The sequence below is a fragment of the Trichosurus vulpecula genome, chromosome 4 (assembly GCF_011100635.1).
Source record: "Trichosurus vulpecula isolate mTriVul1 chromosome 4, mTriVul1.pri, whole genome shotgun sequence".
In the NCBI taxonomy this organism is placed as follows: Eukaryota; Metazoa; Chordata; class Mammalia; order Diprotodontia; family Phalangeridae; genus Trichosurus; species Trichosurus vulpecula.
Window position 1 is genome coordinate 125,314,309 of NC_050576.1, and position 20,731 is coordinate 125,335,039.

The window sequence follows — 20,731 nt, forward strand, 5'->3', positions numbered from 1 at the left end:
TAGAGCAGGTCTTTGCTAAATAGTAGTTCACTTGATTCTGGTGTAAGAAATCAATGAAAGGAACACTTTTCCTGTTTTTTTCCCCTCCAATACAGCAATATACACATCATATAGAGTGCACATTAGCTCAACTAAAGCCATGTTCTGAGAAAGTATTCTGTCTCACGGTAGGTAAGCTATGGCTTCAGACTGATAAAGGCTGGATCTATAGAAAGCCAATAACAGGTGAACATTTAAATCACTCTTAGAATGGGGCTTTTGCCCCCATCGTACTTGATGTTCTCTTGTTTCAGTTGTGGCTGACCCTTGTTCCATTTGGAGTTTTCTTGGCAAAGATGCTGGAGGGGTTTGCCATTTCCTTCTCCAGTTCATTTTGCATATGAGGAAACTAAGGCAGACAGGGTGAAGTGACTTGCTTAGGGTCACACAGCTAGGAAGTGTCTGAGGCCAGATTTGAACTCAGGACAATGAGTCCTCTTGACCTCAGGCCTTGCAGTTCTATGCACTATGGCACCACCTAGCTGACCTCCCCATCATACTCTATACGTACAACACCCATTGCTAATGGGCTCTGCAGTGTGCAGTTGTCCTTTGTCTCCTGTTATATTTCTGATTTCTTTTTTAAATTTTTTCATATTTTTATTATTTAATAGTTTTAGTTTTCAACATTGATTTCTGCAAGATTTTGAGTTACAAAATTTCTCCCCATTTCTGCCCTCCCCTCACTCCAAGATGGCAATATATTCTGATTGCCACATTCTCCAGTCTTCCCTCCCTTCTGTCACCCCACTCCTCACCATCCCCTTTCCCCTTACTTTCTGGTAGGGCAAGATAGATTTCTATACCCCATTGCTTGTATATCTTATTTCCCAGTCGCATGTAAAAACAGCTTTTTTTTTGAGCATTTGTTTTTAGAACTTTGAGCTCCAGATTCTCTCCCTTCTTCCCTCCCCATCCACCCCCCCTGAGAAGGCAAGCAATTCAACATAGGCCACACATATATCATTATGCAAAACATTTCCATAATAGTCATGTTGTGAAAGACTAACTATATTTCCCTCCATCCTATCTTGTCCCCCTTTATTCAATTTTCTCCCTTGACACTGTCGCTTTTCAAAAGGGTTTGCTTTTGATTACCTCCTCCCCTTATCTGCCCTCCCTTCTGTCATTCCCTCTCTCTTATCCCCTTCCCTCTACTTTCCTGTGGGGTAAGATACCCAATTGAGTGTGTATGTTATTCCCTCCTTAAGTCAAATCCTATGAGAGCAAGATTCACTCATTCCCTTTCACCTGCTCCCTCTTCCCTTCCAATAGAACTGCTTTTTCTTGCCACTTTTATGTGAAACAATTTACCCCATTCTATCTCTCCCTTTCTCCTTCTCCCAATATATTCCTCTCTCACCCCTTAATTTTATTTTTTTAGATATCATCCCTTCATATTCAACTCACCTTGTGCCCTCTGTCTATATATATGTATATTCCCTTCAACTACCTTAATACTGAGAAAGGTCTCATGAATTACAAATATTACCTTTCCATGTAGGAATGTAAACAAAACAGTTCAACTTTAGTAAATCCCTTATGATTTCTCTTGTTTACCTTTTCATGCTTCTCTTGATTCCTGTATTTGAAAGTCAAATTTTCTATTCAGCTCTGGTCTTTTCATTGAGAAAGCTTGAAAGTCCTCTACTTTATTAAAAATCCTTATTTTGCCTTGGAGTATTATACTCAGTTTTGCTGGGTAGGTGATTCTTGGTTTTAATCCTAGCTCCATTGACCTCTGGAATATCATATTCCAAGCCCTTCGATCCCTCAATGTAGAAGCTGCTAGATCTTGTGTTATCCTGATTATGTTTCCACAATACTCAAATTGTTTCTTTCTGGCTGCTTGCAATATTTTCTCCTTGACTTGGGAACTCTGGAATTTGGCAACAATATTCCTAGGAGTTTTCTTTTTGGGATCTTTTTGAGGAGGCAAATTTCTATTTTACCCTCTAGTTCTAGAATATGGGGGCAGTTTTCCTTGATAATTTCTTGAAAGGTGATGTTTAGGTTCTTTGATCATGACTTTCAGGTAGTCCAATAATTTTTAAATTATCTCTCCTGGATCTATTCTCCAGGTCGATGATTTTTCCAACAAGATATTTCACATTGTCTTCCATTTTTTCATTCCTTTGGTTCTGTTTTATAATTTCTTGATTTTTCATAAAGTCACTAGCTTCCACTTGCTCCAATCTAATTTTTAAGATAGTATTTTCTTCAGTGCTCTTTTGGACCTCCTTTTCCGTTTGGCTAATTCTGCCTTTCAAGGCATTCTTCTCCTCATTGGCTTTTTGGAGCTCTTTTGCCATTTGAGTTAGTCTATTTTTTAAGGTGTTATTTTCTTCAGTATTTTTTTGGGTCTCTTTTAGCAAATCATTGACTTGTTTTTCATGATTTTCTTGCATCATTTTCATTTCTCTTCCCAATTTTTCTTTTACTTCTCTAACTTGCTTTTCCAAAACCTTTTTGAGCTCTTCCATGGCCTGAGACCAATTCGTATTATTCTTGAAGGCTTTTGACATTTTTGTCTTTGTTGACTTCTTCTGGCTGTATGTTTTGAATTTCTTTGTCACCAAAAAAGGGTTCTATAGTCTGAGTCCTTTTACACTGCCTGTTCATGTTCCCAGCCAACTACTTGATACTTGAGCTTTTTGTCAGGGTATAACTGCTTGTAGAGTACAGAGTACTTTGTCCCAAGCTTTAGGGGCCTTGCGCTGCTGTTTTCAGAGCTACATCTACTCCACAGTCACCGCAAGCTCCACTATACCAGCACTCCTCCTCCCCCAAGAACCACCAACCAAGGTCATGACCCATATCCAAGCAGGGCAAAGCAAGAGAACCCTGTCTCTGCATCAGCAAAGCAATCTTTGCACTCCCGCTCTGATCTGCTGCTTGATTCCTCCTACAGTGTGGGCTGGGGACTCCAGAAGCAGCCTCCCCTGGAGCTCCAGAGGCATCCACAGGAACTTCCTGCTGCTGCCACACCACCTCTGCCACCCCTGGGGCTGGGGCTGGACTGCGCACTTCTCTCAGCCAGATCCAGCAGTTTTCCCACTAACCTGCTCCATTGTCTTTGGCATTTGTGGGTTGAGAAGTCTGGTAATTGCCACAGCTCAGTGATTCAGGGCCCTAAGGCCTGTTCCACCCAACTTCCGGTCTGATGGGTCCTGGGGCAGCCCATGCTGGGCTGCGCTCTGCTCCCAGCACCATGTGATAGACCCTTCCCAGTGACCATCCAGGCCATCTTGGGTTGGAGATTTGTTTCCATCTGTTATTTTGTGGGTTCTGTAGCTCTAGAATGTGTTTAGAGCCATTTTTACAGGTGTTTGGAGGGATTTGGGGGAGATCTTAAACAAGTCCCTGTTTTCCAGCTGCCATCTTGGCTCCGCCCCTCTGATTTCTTTTAAACATATTTAGAATATGTTTATCTTCCTTGTTCTTTCAACCTGTTCACATCATACCTAGCTTTCTATTTTATTTTAGTTTTTTGTTGAAACCTTTTATTGGACCATAATTACAACAATAGCTAGCATTTATATAGTACTTTAAGGTTTACAAAACATGTAACATATATTATTTCATTTCTGAAATATCCCTTTTACCCATTCTTTTCCTTTTCCTATTGAGCCTTCCCTTGTGACAAAGATTTAAAAAAAGAGAGAAAAAAGCAATTCAGCAAAGCTATCAGACACGTATACTACACCTGACCTTGTCTGTAAGATTCCACACCCATAGCATCTAGAATGGAGAGAGGAAGGTTCATTTTCACACTTCTTACCAGGGCCCAAGTTTTATCATTATAGCATTATAACATTTTATCATTATAATTGCATGGCTGCTTTCAATTTCATCTCTTTCTACTTCCATCAATGTAGTCATTGTATATATTGTTTTCCTGCCTCTTCTCTTTATTCTGCATCAGTTCACATGTCTTCCTTTCTTTGAATTCTTCATTATTTCAATTCTTTTAGCACAGTAATATTCCATTAAATTTATGAGGCACAATTTGTTCAACCATTTCCCAATTGATGGGCATCTAATTTTTCCCAGTTCTTTGCTACTACAAAAATACTACAATTAATATTTTTGCATATATAGCAACTTTCTATCTTTGACCCTCTTGGGGTGTTTGCCTAGCAGTGGGATCTCAGGGTCCAAGCCTACCAATCTTTTAGGGCTCATCTGAAAACCATCTCTGACCATTCCTTCTCTAAACTTCTGTGGCAATTGGTGTCCCCCTACCTCATTTGGCAAATAATCAAGGACTGAATATCTTTGAGTATCTTGTGACTGAGGTCTTGAACTATTTTTTAAAACTCTTTATGAACTTCTTTATGATCTCATATAGATTGTAAACTCTTTGAAGGAGGGAACTGTGATTTATACTTCTTTATATCTCTCTTGGTTCCTAGGACAGTTTTTTCTGAATAATAAATGTCCAAGAAATACTTGCTGGTTTAAAGTGTTTTGAAATGTAGGCCTTCTTTGAATAAGTATACACAAGGCATGTTGCCTATGACAACATGTGCATAAGAAGTAGCATTTAAAAACTTTATGGAAGATATACTGCATAAGGAGGTTGGCTGGTCATATAATGAGAATAGCGATAATAGATGGACAGCCATGAGAGTCCCCAGGAAACTGAGAGAACAAGAATATCTTTATTACGAGAGCTCTCTGTGGAGAATTTGTGGGAAAAAGGGCCCAGAATCATGAAGAGTGAGAAGGTAAGAGTATAGTCAGCATTGGTTGGTGGAATACCCTCATCAATAAAAAAGGTTCTTGCATTTAGTCCAAGATGAAGAAATCAAGGCCCAGAGAAAGCAAATGAATTGCCAAAAATCACATAGGAAACAAGCATTTATTAAGCACCGACTATGTGCCAGGTACTGTGCTAAGCACTTAATGAATATCTCATGAGTATCACCTTTGAAGGAGGTGAGTTTTGAGCCAGGTTTTGGACATACAGGAGGCGAATTAAAAGGAGGGGGAGAGAGTGTTCTTGCTAAGTTAGGGAAGAGTGGCACATAACAAAGGCAGGGCAAGGAAAAGAAGACAATGGATGTGTTTCATTCTCCCAGAAAAGGCAGAAACACTGGATCTAAGTCCTGAATTCTCTGCTTACTGTCTCTATGACCATGAGCAAATCTCTTACCCTCTTTGGGCTTCAATTTTCCCATCTGTAAAAAGGGGATATTTGCAGTTGTTTCAAGGAACAAATGAAGGTACTGCGTATGAAAATGCTTTGTAATGATAAAGTACTATATAAAGGTAAGTTGTGGTTGGTGTTAGCATCATATCCTTGTTGTGACTGTGCTAAATAATCTAGAAGTAATTTTTATACTGGGTGCTCAAGACAAGTACTTTAGGAATGATGGCATAAATGTGAATTTTGCCTATTTCTTAGGATTCTTGGAATGAAATTCTCATTGGTGATGTTGAAATGAAAAGGATAATGGCTTGTGGCCGGTAAGTGTTCTACATCCATTGGAAAAAATAGTCATTGCCGCTCATTTTCAGCTATAATCTAATGTTTGCTGTATTTTGTTTAGGTGCATTTTAACAACTGTAGATCCAGACACTGGCGTCATGAACAGGAAGGAACCCCTGGAAACCTTAAGGAGGTATGGCAAAACAGAAAGCTATCTGAAGCTTAGATTTGTGTATCCAGGACAGATACCACCTAATACCTAGCATTGCAGGATTTTCAATTTTCAATGGATCCTAAAGACTAACTTAGGGTCACCCCTTCATTTTTCAGATGAGAAAGCTTAGACCCAAATTGGGGAATAATAATAATACTAGCTGACTTTTATATATCACGTTATGGTTTACAAAAAGCTTTAGATATATTATTTCACATGAAATGAATTGACCAGGGTTACATACACAGTAATAGAGCTAGGATCTAAGCCCATTTCTTTAGACCTCAAATTAAGTGTTCATAGGATTGTAGATTTAGTGATGGAAGGGACTTTAAAGATCTTCTAGGCCAGACATCTTCATTTTTAAGATGAGGAATCTGAAGCCCAGAGAAGTGAAGTGACTTGCCAAAGGTCTCCTCTCCCTCTCCCTCCTTCCCCCCATCCCTCACCTCTTTCCCTCCTCTCCCCTTCTCTCTTCTCTTCTCTGATGGCCTCTTGCTCCTCAAGGGACTGACCATATTGGTGCTGGATTTACTGTGGACGCCCAATCATCATTTGCCCTACCATAGCTCAGAACTCAAGTGATTCCCCCAGCCTCCACCTCCCTTGTAGTAGTAGGGGTTACAGGCAAGTAATACCATATCCTCTTCACTATGCTTAAATGGAAGTAGACAGAAATTCTGTGCACATAGTCTTTTGCTTAAGGGGATTACTTTGAAGTGTGTATTGTGAAAAGAATTCTCCCCGTTGAGCTCCTTTGTGCTGATCTGGGCACTGAACTTCAGTAATCCAAGCATTATTCTCAGATCACTTGAACTCCATAGTCCTAGGGAAAGGTTGAGAGGTGGGAACACCGGCATAGTGCGAGTGTTAAATGATGATAAGGATTGTGACCCTCCTGGTCTTCTGTACACCAAGAAGAGTGACATAACAGGCATTTTGGTGCAATACAAAGGAGCCCTGGATTTGGAGTCAGGGAAGCCAATTTGAATCTCAGTTCTGTAACTCGTGAACTGTGGCCTTGTGCAAAGCATTTAACCTCTTTGGCGTTCATTTTCCTCATTTGCAAAATGTGGGCTCAAGTAGATTAGGTGATGATGTCTAAGGTACCTTCTAGTTCTAAATTCTACGCATCTATAATTTAGAAGAAGCTAGGTGGGGCAATGGATACAGTGCCAGGCCTAGAGTCAGGAAGACTCCGCTTCCAGAGTTCAAATCTGACCTCAGACACTTACAAGCTGTGTGACCCTGTGCAAGTCACTTCACCCTGTTTGCCTCGGTTTCCTTATCTGTAAAATGGAGATAACAAGAGCATCTTCCTTTCCCGGTTGTTGTGAGAATAAAATGAGGCAATAGTGCTTTGTAAACCTTAAAGCGCTAGAGAAATGCTAGTTAGGTATTCAGTGTGATTTGATCAACATAGCTCTCTCCCTTCAACTGGGAAATCCTGGGAGCTTAAAGTATTATCTCAAGGAACCTCGTGAAATTCTCAGCCGTAACAAAACAGAGTTCTGAGAGTTATGTTTGGATAGTATGCCTAGCATCATCTGTGGGAAAGGAATGAGGTGTTACAAAAACTCGAGCAGTTACTAGAACTCGAGTCTTTCCAACTCTAGCCCTTAAGGAAGTTTATTGATTTGCCCAAGGACACTGCTCATGTGTAGCAGAACTGGTATTCAGACCCAGGTCCCCTGACTCCAAACTAGGGATTCTTTATACTACTACTACTATACTACTACTACTATGCTATTACTAATACTAGTGGTATTATTTGTTATTCAATCATGTCTGACTCTTCCTGGCCCCTTTTGAGGTTTTCTTGGGAGAGATACTAGAGTGGTTTAGCCATTTCCTTCTCCAGATCATTTTACAGATGAAGAAACTGAGGCAAGCAGGTTAAGTGACTTGCCCAAGGTCACATAGCTAGTAAGTATCTGAGGCCAGATTTGAACCCAGGAAGATGAAGTAGGCTCAGCACTCTGCCCACGGTGCCACCTAGTGGCCAAGGTCATCCACTGCATTCCGGGCCGTCACCAGTCATCCAGACTTTTGTCTTGCCACTGGACTTGGATGACTCTGGAAGAGATGGTGAGGCTGACAACTTTGTAAAACTCTGCCTCACTTAAATCCTCACCCTGTGATGTCATTGATCCTCTTCAAAAATGAAAGACAAACTAGTACTACTACTACTACTACTACTACTACTACCACCATTTATATAACATTTACTATGTGCCAGGCACTGTGCTAAGCCCTTTACAATTATTATCTCATTTAATCCTCACAACAACCCTGGGAGGAATTGCTATTATTATCCCCACTTCGTAGATGAGGAAACTGAGGCAAACAGAGGTTAAGTGACTTTCCCAGGGTCACACGGCTAGTAAGAGTCTGAGGCTGGATTCAAAGTCATTTCTCCCTGACTTCAGGCCTGGTGCCCTATCCATTGCACTACCTAGTTACCTCTGTCATGTGACTCTCCTAAAGGGTCTCAGCAGCCAGGCTCCTCTAAACATAAAAGCATTGGCCCGTTCACATTTTCCCGCTGCTGGGATGCATAAATCATCTGAGTCACTTTGGGAAGTGGCTGTTGTTCCATTAAAATGTTACCTCCTCTCCTCCTCTCAGATGCTGTAGGGTCTTGGACTTTCAAACAGTCACCTTTGCCCGCTGGAGTGAGAAAGTTCACTGTGCTGCTTGTACCTCTGTGGCTCCCAGTGCCCTCGATGAAATACCTCTGTATTTTCTGCCCTTCCTCCATTTGTGAGTGTGTGTTTGTTGGAAAGGGATAATTGACTCCAGGCACAAAGGTAAACACAATAAGAATGTGCAACTGGAAACTGATGCCCTTGTGCTGATCTCTTACAAGCGTTCATGTATCCCAACAATCTGGGCCTAATTGCCTCTAATGCTCCGTGAGACAGTGCAGCCAACCTAGGTGTCTCTCTCTTATCTCTTACTGAGATTTAAATTGTCATAAGTGTAATTTATAGACTCCCCCAAGACAGGTGGTCATAAATTGGGAGGGAAAAGAGCCCTGTAGGCTCACATAAATTATGGAGAAGCTAAGTCAACATTAGAGTCAGAAAATAGCCCCTCTGTTTTTGCAGCAGGGAGCCAGGCGCTTCAGCCCTTTATGTCTGAGTTATTTAGGAAATGATACTTTCAGAATCTCCTATCTGAGCTGTTTAGCCTCTCTGCTTGACACCAGGATTTGGGGTTTGCTAGCAAGTGATGTCTTGTGGGACAAAGCATTAAGAATGCAAGAAATCGTAATGGCTAACTGATTTTTATATAGAGATTTTAGGTTTGCAAAGTGCTTTGCAGACCCTATCTCACTTGGTTCTCAGTCACCTTGTGTCATAGGTGCATGCAGATAGTATCATTCTCATTTTATAGATGGGGAAACAGGCTGAGAGGGGTTTAACAGCTTGCCCTTAGTAACCCAGCTAGTAAACATCAGAGGAGAGAATGGAACATGGGTGTTACCTGACTTTAAGGTGAGTGAACTTTCCATTAGACGACACTGTCTCTGACTTTGCCTAACAGCTTGTAAGATGCTAGATGAGAAGAAATGTGGGAGTGCTTCTCAAGTCGTACAGCATAACAAAGAGTCGGTGGTGTTGGATTAATGAACTAGCAGAGATCAAAGGGCAGACAGAGCACAGACTACAGTGTAGTGCATACAGTAAGCACTTAGTAGCTGCTTGTTGAGGGAATGAATAATTTGGTAATAATCCGGCCTTAGAAATATTTCCCACCTATCCACCTATCTAGAGCAAGTAAGACTGTGCTGGTTTGTGAGACAGAATGACCTAGTGGAAAGAATACTGCATCAGAAGTCAGTCAGAAGGCCTAGCTAGGCTCCAGTATGTTACTAGATGTATGACCTTGGGCAAGTGAAAATCTCTCCAAGGCTTCATTTGCTCATCTGTGTAATGGCGATAATAATATTACTTGCTCTATCTACTGCACAGCTGTGCTATGAAGATAATGGAAGAATGTAGGTGAAAACAATGTGTAATCTAGAATGATGAAATAAAATCTTATGATCCTAAAAGATGCATTCAGTCATTTTTCAATTATATCCTACTTTTCATGACCCCATTTGGGATTTTCTTGGCACAGATACTGGAGTGGTTTGCCATTTCCTGCCCCAGCTCATTTTACAGATGAGGAAACTGAGGCAAACAGGGTTAACTGACTTGCCCAGGGTAAGACAGCTAGGAAGTATCTGAGGCCAGATTTGAATTTAGGAAGATGAGTCTTCCTGACTCCAGGCCTAGAACTCATACACTTTGTGAATAAGCCCCTAAAAATTATCAGTGAGGCTAATACTAGATTGGGGGAACTGAGTGACTATGAGTGGGACAGCAGCAGAATCGCTGAAGATGCCGGGAGGACCCGGGGAAAGCAAACACTAGAACATGATAGGTTGACTTTCAGCTCTTTTCCCACTTCAGTGAAGCTGATCTCTAAGCCTATAGGATCATAGACTTAAGAGCTGGAAGGAGCCTTAGAGGCTGACTATCTAGCCTAAACTCCTCATTTTTATATGTGGGAAAAATGAGGCCTAGAAAGGATACATGACTTGCCCAAGGTCTCACAGGTAGGAACAGAACCAGGTTTTTAACTGAGATACTTTGACTCCAAATTTGGCCCTCTTTCCCCCCAAGCTACTTCTTCTGTAGGAGGATACAAAGGCTTCAGCTGCACTGATGGGTCAGCCTGGTAGAGCTTCCTCACCACCACTCCTCAGTTTTTCTTACCATGTGTTTGTCCAAGGGACTTCTCTCCCTCCAGGCACTAGGATCTTTACTGTAGGCCCCTGGGTTCCATGGAAATAACTGAGGACTCGAAATAACACTTAACAGAGCTTCCTGGGAGGGTGGGACAGCAGGAGGAGAAATTCTCATTAGTATTACAGGATTACACAATTCTCTGTGACTCTAAGTTACAGAATGTTTGTTGATCTGCCTTGGAAGAGGGAGGTTCCCAAATATACTCCTATACCAATGAAGTTACAAAGCCAGTCCAAAAATTTTAAAAAAAGTTACAGGAGTGGTTATATGTTGGCAGGAGACATTAGGGGTTGAGCTGGTGTATACGGATTGACTTTTGGGCACTGAAAAGGGAGAGGTGAAAATTTTAAGAAACTGAACTTTTTTTTCGTGAATGACTGACTTTATTAAAAATCCAAGCTACTTCCTAGCCAGTGATCTCCACTGAGGGCTAAGAAGGGGCTGTGTAAATGATGAATAACTGGAGAGAAGTTGCTGGTTTGTTCATTTGTAACCAGTCAGGATTGAGGGCAAGACTAAAGGGAGTGTCTAAGATAGGGGTGGGGAACGTGCAGCCTCAAGGCCACATTGAATCTAAAACTTCACAGAACAAATCCCCTTAGTAAAAGGATTTGTTCTGTAAAACTTGGACTCAGTCAAAAGGCTGAACCCAAGGACCTAGAGGGCCACATGTGACCTGGAGGCTGCAGGTTCCCCACCCCTGGTCTAAGACTTAGGGCTCTGACCATTTGTCAGCAATGCCATCCTTCCTGGAAATAGCCAGGAAGGATGCTCTCCTCATTACTCAGATGTAGTAACCAAAAGAATAGTGAACACTTATATGGTGTTTTAAGGTTTACAAAGTGCTTTACAAATATCTCATTTTATCCTCATAACAACCCTGGGAAGTAGGTGCCTCTATCATTCCCCTTTTATAGATGAAGAGTCTGAGGGAAAGAGATGATGTGACTTACCCAGGATCATACAGTCAGGAAGTATCTGAGGCTGGGTTTGAATTCAAGCATTCATGTCCCTAGGTCCAGCACTCTGCCACCAGTTAGTAAAGTGATTTTTCTGGTTACTCACATAGTAAGGGGAAATGTCAGGAACAGAACTCAGGTCTCCTGACTGCTAGTCTTATGCTTTTTTTTATCTTCTGTAAAGAGAACCAGTGATCCAAAGCCTGCAGGATTTGACTGTCATGGTAATCCCCAAACAGGAACTTTAAAAGGAGAGGAGCTCTGCCTCTGGGTCTGGGCCTCAAAGTGAAAGATGCCTAGAATGTCCTTGCTTAGTCATCCTACTGATAGGTGAGGCCGACCCAGAGACTCCCAGGCCCCACAGACTGTTCAAGATCACAACAGAAATATGTTGTTGGACTGTGATGTTATCACAAAACAGACTAGGTAGGCTGAATTAATTGCTCATGGCATTTGGGATTTATTCACATCAGGTAGCTCTGGGTGTGTATTTAGTGAGTTTTCTCATTAAAATGTTTAAATTTGAAGACAAAAATTAGGAACAAGTTGCTACAACACTCTTCCCTCCCTCCATTCCCTCTCCCTACCCCATTATCTTAAAGGGTCCAGTCACAGGGTTTGAATGTTTGGTTTATCGACCCAACCTCTATGGTGAGCCAGAATTATTGCTATGTACAAATAATTCCCCCTAAGAAAGTGGATTTGGGTTTGAATAGGAGTGAAAACTGAAGGAGAGAATTTCATTCTTTCTGTTTCTTACCCCCCTACTGTTTCTTTCCCTGCCTTTCATTCTCTATTTACTCCCTGACCCTGTCTGTCTCTCTCTGTTTCTGTCTCTGTTTGTCTGTCTCTGTATTTCTCCATCTTTATCTGCCTGTCTCTGTCTCTTTTCCTGTTTTTGTCCCTTTCTCTTGCTATATCACTTCTACTGGAACCTTCTTATTCTCCCTCTCCCTCTAATTTAGCTTTTTGTAATGTTTAACTTCTTTAATTTATTCATTCAAAAGATATCTGTTGAACAGATGCTATGAATAAGGCACTATACAAGGAACTATGAGGGATACAAAGATGTTCAAGGCACTGTCTCTGTACTTAAGCAGATTACGGTCCAATAGGGAAGAGAGATTTGGGGAGTGGCAGTCCAGGGAAGCTTGTGATAAGTGCCATGTGAGTGGTATAAAGTGGTATAGGAATTCAGAGGAGGGAGAAATCACTTCCAACTGGGGAGAAAGACTTCATGGAGCCAGTGATATTTGATCTAGGCCTTTAAAGATGGATAGTTGTGACAGAAATTGACTGGAAAGATTGGATGGGTAGTATAGTTGGAGACAGATGGAGACTGGCTGTAATGGGAATGATATGAAGATGTAGAAGTGAGAACACATATAAGGCATATTAGGGCAAAGTCAGGCAAGTAGCCCACTTTGCTTGGAGCATACCCTTTGTCTAGGGTAGTAGAAGTTCTAGAAGATAGGTCTGTAAGGGTAGGATGGAGTCAGATTGGGGAAGATTTGAATGCTAAATCCATTTGAATGGGTTTAGAGCAGGGATGGGGAACCTGCGCGGCTTGGAGGACACATGTGACCCTCTAGGTCCTCAAGTGCAGCCCTTTGGCTGAACCCAAACTTCACAGAATAAATTAGAGACAATGAGTCTTCACCTGAACTCTGGGGTGTTAGATGGATGGTATACACACATTCAACTTCACCAATTCTTACACATCTCTTCCTGCTATTGGTTAATTTCCTTAATATTTTTTTTCCTGAGTTCTAAGGAAATTGAAAGGTACGTTCTGGTATTTCCTTTCCTTTCCTTTGAATTAATGGAAATGCAATATCTCTCATTAATTAATTAGCTCTGAGCACCCACTTCAATTTATATCATTAGTTTCCCTTGCCCCTTGCTCTCATAGACTTAACAGTGTTGCTGCTCATACAATTTATTACAATAGCAAATAACGATACAAAGACACAATTAAGTATTTATAATGTATATTTAAGGGGTGAAGTTTCCAACCAGAATCATCTCTCTGGTCTTAAAAATCAGAGGAAGGAGATGCGAAATGGAATATTCTCACCAATGATGACAAACTAACTCCTCTTCAACCCGGGATTTCTAAGGATACTTATTCAGGTCTAAGGAATTATCTGTAACATTTTACTCTTCTAGTCCTCTCACTTGACTGTCTATGTCTGTTAACCCCCTTCAATCCCAATCTCTCACATAGACGGTTAGATCTCCTTAGTTCCAGCCTCTCATAAGATGACAGCTAACTCTTAGTCTTCTCATAGACTTTCACAGGTGACAGTTAACTCTTTTTTTCTGGGGAAATGGCAGTTTAATCTTATTTTTCTCACAATACAAACTCCTTCCACCATTGATTGCATTTAACTGTGAATTCCCTCATATTCTCTTACCTCTTTTCCCCCTTTTAAATAGTATTTTTTTCCAATTACATGTAAAGACAATTTTTAACACTTTTTTATATAAAATTTTGAGTTCCAAATTTTCTCCCCCTCTTCCTTCCCCTCTCCCAAGATGGTAAACAATTTCATATAGGTTATATATGTGTAATCATGTAATACATATTTCTATATTAGTCATGTTGTGAAAGAAGAAACAGAGCAAAAGAAAAGAGTACATAAAAAAGAAAGTAAAAACAGCATGCTTAAATCTGTATTCAGATTCCATTAGTTCTTTGGATGTGGGTAGCATTTTCCATCATGAGTCTTTTGGATTTGTCTTAGATCATTACATTGTTGAGAAGAGCTAAATCAATCATAGCTGATCGTCACATAAAGTTGCTGTTATTGTGTACAATATTCTCCTGATTCTGCTCATTTCACTTTTCATCAATGCATGTGAGTTTTTCCAGGTTTTTCTGAGATCCACCTGCTTATCATTTCTTATAGCACAGTGGTATTCCATTACATTCATATACCACAACTAATTTAGCCATTCCCCAATTGAGGGGCATTCCCTCAATTTCCAATTCTTTGAAAAGAGTTGCTATAAATATTTTTGTACATGTAGGTCTTTTCCTCTTTTTATGACCTCTTTGGGATACAATCCTAGAAGTGGTATTGCTGGATCGAAAGGTATGCACAGTTTGATTACTCTTTGAGTATAGGTCTAAATTGTTCTCCACAATGGTTGGATCAGTTCACAACTCCACCAACAGTGCATTAGTAACCCAGTTTTCTCACATCTTCTCCAAAATTCGTCATTTTTCTTTTCTGTCATATTAGCCAATCTGATAGGTATGAGTTATTTTAATTTGAATTTCTCTAACCAATGGTGATTTAGGGCATTTCTTCATATGACTATAGATGGCTTTAATTTCTTCATCTGAAAACTGCCTTTTCACATTTTTCGACCATTTGTCAATTGGGGAATGACTTATATTCTTAAAACTTTGACTCAATTCTCTATATAGTTGAGAAATGAGGCCTTTATCAGAGACACTTGCTGTAAAAAATGTTTCCCAGCTTTCTGCTTTCCTTCTAATCTTGGTTGCATTGGTTTTGTTTGTGCAAAAATTTTAAAATTTAATATAATAAAAATTATCTATTTTATGTCTCGTTCCCTATCTCTTGTTTGGTCATAAATTCTTCCCTTCTCCACAGATCAAATAGGTAAACTGTTCCTTGCTCTCTTAATTTGCTTATGGTATCACCCTTTATGTCTGAATCATGTATCTCTTGTCTTTTAAAGACATGGTAATAATATCCATAGTTTCTGCAGAAAGGATTGTTGAGGGTGGTATAAATATCTCCTCATAGATAGTGTTTAAGTCTCTGCAACAAAACATTCTGCAAACATCAAATTCACATTAAGAGTAAATATAACACAATGAGGAACACCATTTGATAGATTGCTTCCTTGACTGTGAAAAATATATACAAAACACAATACATTTAGATGTTGTAATAGTATGTGTATAATAAGGTTAGGGATAACAATGTTCATGTAGACTGTGTGGGGTGTGGTGAATTATTCTAGTCAACAACCAAACCAACCACCAGTCTCTCTCACTGGCTCATTTCCTTATCAATTCTCTATGCAGGTCCTAAGGCAATCAAGGGATTTATTCCCAAATTTCTCCATGAATTAAATAGAGATGAATAATTTCTCTTATTAATCAATCAATTACCCACACAATTTACAAATAAATCAAAGAAACCTATTTTTCCTGTAAGTTTTCATTCATCTCAATATAAAACCTTATTCTCATAAGCTTACACAACTATTGATGTTATTAGCTAAGCAATTTATTGACAGCGTAACAAACAAACAATAAAAAAAACATATTTAAATATTTCGGCAATGTATCAGTTGAGAAAAATCACAGCCAGAGTTATTCCCAACAATAAACTGCAATTGCTGCCTTCTCAACAGACACCAGAACTATAGTTTTACCATTCAGTCCTCTCAGGATGCTAATCAAAAGCTCTCCAGATTTCTCTTCAGAATATCTTCTCCAAAGAATATCTTCATCAGAAGATAAGAAACTCATTTCTTTCAAAATATCTCTTCAATTTTTCTCAAAGATGACAGGTAATCAGTTTCTCAGTAAAGAAATTTTCTTAGTCCTTTCTCTCTTACCCATGACAGTTCACTTTCTCCGTATGACAATTAAAATGTTTCTCCCCAATACTCTATTCCCTTTCTCTTATAGATAGAGTAATAATATCAACATCTAATGAAGGGAAAGAAAAACCAATGTAACAATAGTGATAGTAATAATAATAAAAATATATACATATATTATATATACAATTTAATAATAAATAGTAGAATAAATATATACATAACCTATGTTATAAAATTGTATATTATACAATTAGCCACAAAGAAAACAATCATTCCAGAATGTCAAGAGGATCCGTGGTATGTATCTAAGTGAACTGATTTCAGGGATGTCCTTTGTCAGGGAGGATTCAAATGATGGCGACTCCTATATCAGGAAAGGGAAAGGAATAAGCATTTATATAATACCTACTTTGTGCCAGGCACTATGTTATGCACTTTTACAAATATCTCATTTGATCCTTAACAACCCTCAGACGTAGGTGCTATTATTCTCATCTTATAGCTGAGGAAACTAAGGCAGACAGAGGTTAAGTAACTTGCCAGAATTATATGGCTTATAAATGTCTGAGGCTAGATTTGAACTCAGGTCCTTCTGATTTCACGATATCAGATGGAAAGGTAAGAGTGTTGCATCGAATGAGAGAACTGGTATAGTCTCCCAAAGGGGGTCTCCCAATGGTTTCAAACAGGTATGACAGGAGCCTGGCATTTCATCTCTATTCCTGTGGCCTCTGTGGTTAGCACAGCCAGGCTACTTGGACTCTACTTCATTTTTTTTTCCTCTTGCATTTCAGCTCATACATAACCCATGCACAGACTTCTTCCTCCATTTGGCTTCATAGCGTAACGGATGTCAACAAGACCAAGAGGATGTATGATATTTAAGGATATGAATTCAGCCTTTTATGTGCCTCTCACTTAAGACCTGTTTAATAAACTTTGGCCAAGTTGAATGGGGCAATGACTTAACCAGAGCATTATGTTAGGAAAATGAATCTAGTATGCAGGATGAATGCTTTTGAAAGATTAATCTATTGTGCAGAATGGATTGGAGCAGAGAGGGAGTGGTGCTCAGGTAGGAACTTGAGTTCATGGAGATCAGTTAAAAAGCTGTTGCAATGGTCCAGGTACAAGATAATAAGAGTTTGAACTGGAATGGTGGCAGCAGGACTGAAAGGAAGGGATAGATCTGAGAAACATTTTGAAGGAGAAATCAGAAAGACTGAGTGACTGAAAATGCAGGGTGACAAAGAAGAGAAGTCCAAAATGTCTCCAAGGCTTGGTAACTTGGTGAATGACAGCACCATTAACAGAAGCAGGTAAATCAGCAGAAAGAAATATGGAATTTTGAGGAGGGGGAAGGTCAAGATATGGGAACACATGGAGTCTTTAATTTATCAGTGTCCAAAGAAGGGAAAGACAGTAGCAAAAGATGGTGCCTGAGAGAGGACTCACTGTTCTGTCGTATTTTATTAACAGTGAGTAGGAAGAAAATATCTGCTGTCTGGGAACCTGCTTCCACTTCACTCATGATTCATAATTGTCTTTTTCTTTTTACAGTTATCGGAAGTGTGATCCCTCTGACCAGAAGGTGTATGGCAAGGCACCTCTCTTTGGACAGTATTATGTCCTGGAAGATCCGGGAACAATCAAAGTGGGAGATCCAGTGTACCTCTTGGAACAGTGACAGCAGCATCATCTCCTTGTGTGGCAGATCTTTTTTGCATACTCACTGGGAAATAACCTCTTTCAAGAACAGGTTTTGGCAATGAACATCCTCACAATCTCTTCTGATTTAAGTGTCTCAAACTTTTCGTCTCTTTGGCATCCTTGTGACTTCTGATGTCCCAGAGCATCAAGAGAAGAAATGAGCCCTTCTTAATACTGCTAGAAGTTCTGAGAGTCACTCAAGTGATAAGATAGGCTTTTGATAATTCTTTTTTTAATTGGGAGTACAGGAGTGGGTAGATAAGGGTAGGTAACAGACAAAGAAAACCCCTCTCTTAGGGCTTTGTATTGAGGAGGGGAGAATGAGATATAGTAATCTCTTCCTCCTCATTCTACCCTCATGTTACTACTACCCATGCGGAGAGAGAAAAAGGAAAAGGGAAAGGTAGCAAGGTGAGAAGGAAGACAGAAAATACTTTGGAGTATATATTTTGTTGTCGTTATTCAGTCATGTTCAATTCTTTATGACTTCATTTGGGGTTTTCTTGGCAAAGATACTAGATTGCCTTGTCCTTCTCCAGCCCATTTTACAGATGAGGAAAGTGAGGCAAATAGGGTTAAGTGACTTGCCCAGGGTCACATGTCTGAAGTCATATTTGAACTCAGAGTGATGAGTCTTCCTGACTCCAGGCCCACCACTCTATCCACTGTGCCACCTAGTTTAAATTCATACTTGGGAAAAGTTGAATAACAATTAAGTCACCCCCAAAGAGACACTGAAATTCTTCTCCATCTCCTTTAGAAAGCCAATGTGACATAGTAGAGTAGTGGACTTGTACTCAGGAAAACCTGAGTTCATATCCTGCCTCTGACACTTACCTAGCTGTGTGACCATGGGTAAATCGATGAACCTTTCTGATCCTCAGCTTCCTCCTTGTAAAATGGGGATAATAATGTCTAGAATTCCTACCTCATGAGATTGTTATGAGGCTCAAACGGGATAATACATAAGCACTTTGGAAACCTTAAGGTGCCGTGTAACTGTTGTACTATTCTCATCATCTCATTCCATGATCTGGAACTTTTAAAAAGGTACCAATTGGCTGTCCCTACGTGGGCCTGGCACAACTGGCTGCTTAGATAGAGTTGATTAGGATTTAATCAACATACCCTTGCCCTGGATTCTGCCGTCTACGGACTAGACGATGATGGCGTGACAATCAGATAAAAGTCAGCAGCTATGAAATTGTTCTAAAATTCAGGACAAACTATCGAGTGTTTTTAACTGCAGAATTTTTAAAGCTTTGACTGTTTTAAAGTTGTATCACTTGCTTGGTCAGTGGCCAGAGAAATGAGACTGTCCTAAGATTTTTGTGGACTTGATAAATGGCGAAACTTTTGGGAATGGCAGGTGAGCTCGGGATGTCTAAGAGCCTAGTGTGATTTTAGTCATTCTGTCCTTGGAGAATTGAAAAAAGAGAAGGGTGACGACTCAAGATCTTCCTTTGGAACGCTCCCTGCTGTGGGCATGTTGAATTTCTATCTAACCTGCTAAAGTCGATCTAAACCAATATCATCAATGCATAGATATCCTGTAACCAAATTCCACGGGCTCTTTTCTTCAGCCCACCAGTTGTATAGCTGTGGGAGGTCTTGTCACCAGATCTGCAGTGTTAAAAATTTAATATTGAAAGGCTCTGGAGCCTGTGGGACAGAAATAGAAATGTGGTGATGTGATTTTAAAATGAGCAACTACTGAAGAAACTTTTAAACAAAGCAAGAAGAGACCTTGTTACTTTGTTGATAAACAGAGAATTGGCTAATTTTTCTACTGATTGAATTACAATTTTTAAATATGATGAAGCAGGAGAATTTAATTTGAATTTTCTCCCCTGTATACCTCATTTTATCTCTTTGTAGCAGGAACCTGATTAAAATTTCAAGACGTTTTAAAACCACAAATAAATGGAAATGACTTTCATTGTTAAAGCTTCTACTCTCTTCTCCCCATCCTTCCTCCAGCTTCCTTGCAAGAAGGCTTACCTTGTGGACCGTTTCAATAACAGCGTGATTCAAATCATCAATCATTTATTAAATAGCTGCTATGTGCAGGACGAGTTTGCTAGGCTAGGGCCTGATGATAAAAAGACAACAGTAGAACAGCCCCTACCCTCAGTGACATTACATTCTAGGCTCAAATGAGATCATATATGTAAAGCACTTTGTAAATCTTAAAGTGCTGTTACATAAAGGAAAAATGGCAAGTATCATCATCACTATTAGACTCTACCACATAATTCGATCTGCCATCTCATAGAAAGTGGGCAAAAATGTTTTATTTTTTTAAAGTAGACAGGTACCACATATATAGAGTATTAGCTATAGTCATTTTACTGTGACTAAAATAAAAAAGTGACTAATAAAAAATGACCAATAAGAAATGGACTGCTATAAGAGAGTCTGGGAGAAGTACAATGGTCCCCTGTGCTATATGTGTTGTTATTGGATTTCTATACATTGGTAGTGAAGTGGAAAATTAAGGCAATTAGCCAGAAAACTTTGTTCCAGAGCTTTACTTTTACCTGAAATGTCTCTAAGTAATTAAAACAAATGTTTTGTTTATCTGAAAAATTGTCTCCATTGCCAGTTGGACTTAGATGCATAGACAATAGGCCCAGTATCTTTTTCCTTATAGTAAAAATGGTAATAGGAATGATCATAGCTGGTATTTACATACTGACTTAAGGTTCTCAAAGCTCTTTATATATGTCAATTCATGATTCCCCATGTATTTCACAAAAGTAATTTTACCAAGCATATCTCTAAAGGATTCTTCTAGAAGCTAGGATTTTTCTTTTTGTCTTTTTTTAATGCATATTTATTTTTATTTATTTCTTTTTCTTTTCTTTTTTTAAAATTTATTTATTTTTAGTTTACAACACTCAGTTCCACAAGCTCCTGAGTTCCAAATTTTCTCCTCCTCCCTCCCCTCCCCTCTCTCCAAGATGGCATGCAATCTGAT

General features: G+C 39.6%; 1 protein-coding gene across 2 annotated transcripts in view; it reads left to right on the plus strand.

Moving 5' to 3' along the window:
- The window catches only part of LOC118846267 (mitochondrial amidoxime-reducing component 1-like), a 44,074-nt gene extending 24,376 nt beyond the window's left edge, over positions 1 to 19,698 (plus strand). Inside the window, exons 5-8 of one of the 2 annotated variants that reach the window (XM_036754598.1) lie at positions 5,450 to 5,511; positions 5,595 to 5,666; positions 8,316 to 8,497; positions 17,602 to 17,685. In XM_036754598.1, coding sequence (XP_036610493.1) covers positions 5,450 to 5,511; positions 5,595 to 5,666; positions 8,316 to 8,454 — 273 coding nt within the window. In that variant the 3' untranslated portion in view covers positions 8,455 to 8,497; positions 17,602 to 17,685. Of the gene's footprint in view, positions 1 to 5,449; positions 5,512 to 5,594; positions 5,667 to 8,315; positions 8,498 to 17,601 lie in introns of both variants that reach the window. The other variant, XM_036754599.1, reaches the window with a different exon arrangement.
- Positions 19,699 to 20,731: the final 1,033 nt, after the last annotated feature.